At 38.5% G+C, this 5,486-nt stretch overlaps 1 protein-coding gene across 1 annotated transcript in view; it reads left to right on the forward strand.

The window, feature by feature from the left end:
* Positions 1-1,784, forward strand: part of zmp:0000001236 (mastermind-like protein 2) — a 33,809-nt gene extending 32,025 nt beyond the window's left edge. The window contains exon 6 of the mRNA XM_067508143.1: positions 277-1,784. Within this exon, the coding sequence (XP_067364244.1) occupies positions 277-1,124 (848 nt within the window). The 3' untranslated portion in view covers positions 1,125-1,784. The remainder of the gene's footprint in view (positions 1-276) is intronic.
* Positions 1,785-5,486: the final 3,702 nt, after the last annotated feature.

Consider the following 5,486-nt stretch of genomic DNA (forward strand, 5'->3'; position numbering starts at 1 on the left):
TTATGGTAATTATTGCAACACATGTACAATAATTAATTAGAAAAGGATCAATGGATCGTTGTTGGTAAAGGTGGAGCTTATTTTAACCACTTTATGTGCTGACAGGTGTGTAACCCATAAGACACATCATCCTTCATAATATTTTTATAAAAACACATCATATCATGCCACATTATTATATTAAAACCACCAGGTGGTGTGTGTGTAATGGCTGATTGGTGTGTACTGATAAGTGATCGTATTTGTAATCTTTTTTTTTTCTCTGTATTTCTTTAGGTCAAAACGCCTCCCAGTCCTCCAGCAATGGCCCTGAGAAGGACTTACCGCCTTTGCCTTGTCACCTGTCAACCAGGCCTGGTTCAAAAATGAGTCCTTCGCCATCAGACCACAGATTTGGCGTCGGGACTGACTGTCATCTGAGCTCCTGTATTGGCCCATTCCAGCAGCATGCCAACCAGAATCGAATCGGAGTAAATCAAAATAAACCTACTAGGTTCCTGGGGCCAAACGCTCAGGGAAGTCCCTTTGGGGTCAACAGTGCAGCAGGTGTACAGCACCCGAGAACGGCAGCTGACCTGCATTCCTCTGGAGTACCAGGGCAGGGGCTCGGAGGCTTGTTGACAAGTGTCAACATGGTCTGGGGCACGACCAATAAACCAGTGACAACTGGACTCGGTGTTCGGCGGCTACCCAACCCATTACAGTCACAGGGTGCACAGCTGGACATGCCAAACCACCCATACCAACAGAGGCACATCGGCCCTCCAAACCAGATAGCACCAGACATCGGGATGCTCCCTCTCAACCCTTCGATAAGAGAGGCAGGCCCAAGACCGAGCCAGCCAATGATGGGCTCCCCATCAGCTGTAGGAAACCTTAACCAGGCCTCTCCGGAACAGAGGGTACCAGCAGGCAACTTTGCAGAGCCCAGTCCCAGCTCTAGCAGCTACCAGAATAACAGAGCCAACCGTCTGACCTTTGACTTCCTGCCCGAGGGAGACAACACAGTTCCTGGAATCAACACAGACTCTGACTTCATAGACTCCCTGCTCAACTCTGGCTCCGGTAATGACGACTGGATGAAAGACATAAATTTGGATGAGATTCTGGGCAGCCACTCGTGAATGTGGGTCAGAGATTGCTAAAAATTCACCTGCACCTCCACTATAGAGGTTCTACGTGTTGTGAAAGGTGAAGTTGGGAACATTTGTAAATGTTGTTAAGATTTTATAAACTCACGATTTGTTATCCATGTATACTATAATGTTTTGTATGGTATCCACTGTGAAAGGGATTTGTGTTCTGTCCTTAGTACTCGGCATATTTGGTTCCTATTGACCAAGAAACTGGTTTTCTTTACAGTCACTGTTTTTGTGGTCTGTTTGTTATATTCATGCTGTAGCAACGTCATATAGGATAAAATACCAAATTCACACTGTGAAAAGAAAACATTGCTGTGTTGCTTTGAAAAGAATCTTGGGTAACTTAGGTCCCAAGTTAAGTTTCTAAAGCTGCATCTACTATTTAGCATGATATGCTATTTACCTTCAGACGTTTTGCTTTCTCACACACACACACACACGCACACGCACACGCACACATGCACACACACACATGCACACACACGCACAGAGATTCTTGCCACATCTGATGTTTTCTTTCTTACTGTCCACACTTTTTCATCTGTGGTAGTTTTTGATGCAATTTAAATATTGTAACCATTATTTTTTTTCATGTGATATTTAATAATTATTGGGATAGTAATGAAACATTATAATACATGTAATTAATAAAATACATTTGAATAAAATGATGTTTATGTTCTTTATTTATTAGATATATTGATTTGCAATCTAAAGCAAAGACAAATTATCTCTAAAAGATTCTAAGTTTTAGTACAATATAATGTGATATAATCTTTTAAATGCAGAGATATAGAAGATGCTTCATGACTTAGCTCCTCATCACATCATAATGCACAGTCATGCACATTTATGTTGAATATTGATCACATTTTTCTGCATATATGCTGTATATTAACTTGTTTGCAGTCAACTGATGAAAGCCAGTTGGAAGAAAATGTTTATTCTACTATCACTAAAAGTATCAGACTTGAAATGCGGATATTCATATGTTTCACTAATGTGTTTGATTTTCAGTAGCAAATGACTTGCTCCTGCAAGATCCTGCAAGATGCCTTAATTATTGACATTAATGTATAAATAATAAGGAAATATTGTGAATACTCGTAAAAGGGATGTTTATTGTGAGTTGTGTGTTTGGTGTACGTGTTTCTCTCTTCAGATACAATCACCATATTCTATCCATATTCTATAATTCTTTTCAAAAACAAACCCAAATTATCTTTGACTGGTAAAGTTTCTGAACGTGAGGCGTCGTTATAATAAGATACTATTTGGTTTCCATTGTTTTATTTAGGTCTATTTAGGTAACGGATTATTATTAGTGAACATGAAAAGGCAGAAAAACCCTCATCCAGCTTTGGGGTATAATGAAGACTTAGACATGAATGTTATGCTATTATATGTGCCTTTCCTCTTTCTCATGCATTGTCCTACTGTCCTCCGTTTGTGGTCCATGTAAGCCAAAAGACTACAATACCCCTAAACGTTCCCTTGTCGTCATCAGAGACACACAGACGTTTTGCATTAGGACTAATTGCAGGTACGTCTATATACAGCCAAGTGTCCTTTCCTTCTGTTTGCAGTATCGGGGGAAAGTGTCACTAAAGGCTTGTATATTATTAAACAGGGGATCGTGTTCCAGCAGGACATGTGTCTTGTATCCACATTTGAATCCTTCTGTTCCACCAACAACACCTTTCACCCAGGTAAGCTAAACATTTTTTTTTTTTTTGCTTCAACATGCTAACAATACCTGCGAATGCATGTTGTTTAAACAATCAACACCGCTATTGGCTCAACATCAAAAACTAATTTCACATGTTTATTTTGAAGTTTCAACCGGAAGGTCCGATACATGCGTAAACATACGTGTACGTTCGCTTATGATTATGTTGAACAGGCATTAAAAACTCCTTAATTTACAAAGGGTATAACGAAAGGTACGGAGTGAAAAATGTTTTTAAAACGTAAAAAATATTTAAATATTATTGTTTTATTCTGAAGGCACTAACCGGATTTGGAACCTTGCTTACCTTACCTTAATTGTTACCGCTTGACGCAAGCGTGGTGCAGTTGTAGTTACTCCACGTGACCACCAGAGGGCGCTGAACGTACAGATGAACGTAAATCTAACCGAGCAATGATTTAGCAGGTCACCTCCTACAAAAACAATTAAATAACACGGATGAGAAATATAAATTAATATGAAAAATTCCCTTATGAATACATCTACTAAATACACGTTTTTTAGACGGATGCACAGGAGTATTTCCGTGTATTTTACCCCACTACAGTTCAAAGAAAATGTTTATTTTTATCTCCAATACACTTTTAATGGCGTATTTAACAAGTCAATATTACTTTAGTAGGTAGGTAATAAAATACAATAAAAATTATAATAGATTAACCACCAGTGGTTAAAATAAAACTCCGCCTTTACCAACTTTTGTTAAACACCAGGCTGCTATACTAAGATGTTTCTCCTCATGTTTTCTTACTATGAAATTTTACGTTCCAAATTTAACCTTTTATCGAACAACTCTGGAGTAGATGTGCAAATTACCAGTGACGTTGCCCACAATATCAAATCCAAAACGGTTTTACGTAAAGGTTGCTTTGATGACTACCTGTACTTGTTTCTTTGGTAACAAAAGTTTTAAGAAAAAATAAAAATTAATATTGATAAACAATTTGGATCAGTCAAGCTAACTTGTCGTCTGCACCACAAAGGTGGATGTGAAATTTTACAATTTCAATAAACCGTGTTTACAAAATGGCTTGAAAGGCGAAGAAGTTTTGTTTAAAAGGCAGAAAAACGTCTCTAAACAAAAAAGTCCTGAAGTGGAGCTGAACCTCCTCCTCAGGTTATAACGCGGCTAAAACATTTAAGCACATATATATTACACAACACAGCTGAAGTCTTGCTTATTAAAAGGGAAGTTATCTGATATCGAGTGCTTTTATTTGTAAACTTTTAACCGGTAAAAAATACTCTCATCAAAACTTTCAAGATCACTCCTTCCAAGTTCGTCAGGTCACTAGTAGTGAGCGTTATATTACCGTTATTTTGAAAGGATAAAACGGACGTTGTAGTGTGCTACTGTGTGTCGATGTCAGTTTTACTATATTCATGTTGCACTTCTGCTGTTAGACCACAAGAGGCCGGAAAAGAAACTCCTCAATTCAGTCATTAGACTTATGAGACCGTTCCTGTCAACTTTAGGCTCACTCTAAAGTTCCCCGCTTCCTCCACGTAAAACGCCTCATCAATCTTATTCTTAACTGAACTATTTCAATGCTGCGAAGCCTACACTAAAACATTGAAGCAGCATTGAAATCACATTATCCAAAAATAGAAACTTAACGTTATAGAACAGTTGAGAGCCATCTAGTGGTCACATCGGGGAACTACAACGTCTGGCGTAAGTCAAGCTACTGTTGGTTGTACAGTATCAAAGAAGAAACACTTTCAACATAAAACGTTAAAAAATACGCGTCGTTGTCCTGGTGAGGCTGTCATATCGCAACATACAAGATCAACATGTGAAGTTTTGTAATCAGGTGGTAATTAACGAAGTCCTTTTGTACGTAGCTGAAGTATTTCCATATAATGCTACTTATACATTCAATCCACAATACTAACATTGTGCCTTACATTTACTTAACAGCGTTAGTTACTTGTTACTTTTTGCGCATAAGGATTATTTAAAAAAAACATTTAATAATTATATATATATGTATGAGCATGCAGAGCTGGAGGTAGCAGAGCTTAAGATGTTGAGGTTCTCTTTGGGAGGGACGAGGATGGACAGGATCAGGAATGAGGACACCAGAGGGACAGCTCATGTTAGATGTTTCGGAGATGAAGTCAGAGAGGCCAGATTGAGGTGGTTTGGACATGTTCAGAGGAGAAATTGTGAATATATCGGTAGAAGGATGCTGAGGTTGGAGCTGCCAGGCAGGAGGTCTAGAGGAAGACCAAAGAGGAGATTTATGGATGTAGTGAGGGAGGACATGAAGTTAGTTGGTGTGAGTGAAGAGGATGCAGAGGATAGAGTTAGATGGAGGCACATGATTCGCTGTGGTGACCCCTGAAAGGAAACAGCCGAAAGGAAAAGAAGATATTTAACTTGAGTAAAGAATCTGAAGTGGAACATGTTTTAGGGTAATACTTAAACAATACTTTACACAAAGTAGAGTGTACAGCCGAGTTTAATGTAAAATAAAAGCGTGTAAATATGGTATCACCGTGAGCTCAATGAAGACTATAGGATGGTGTGCAGATTATATCCTAATATAACTAGAATTAAAAACAAGAAATTATCACACAGGGGAAAAAAA

This window comes from Channa argus, chromosome 6 (assembly GCF_033026475.1).
Source record: "Channa argus isolate prfri chromosome 6, Channa argus male v1.0, whole genome shotgun sequence".
Classification (NCBI taxonomy): domain Eukaryota; kingdom Metazoa; phylum Chordata; class Actinopteri; order Anabantiformes; family Channidae; genus Channa; species Channa argus.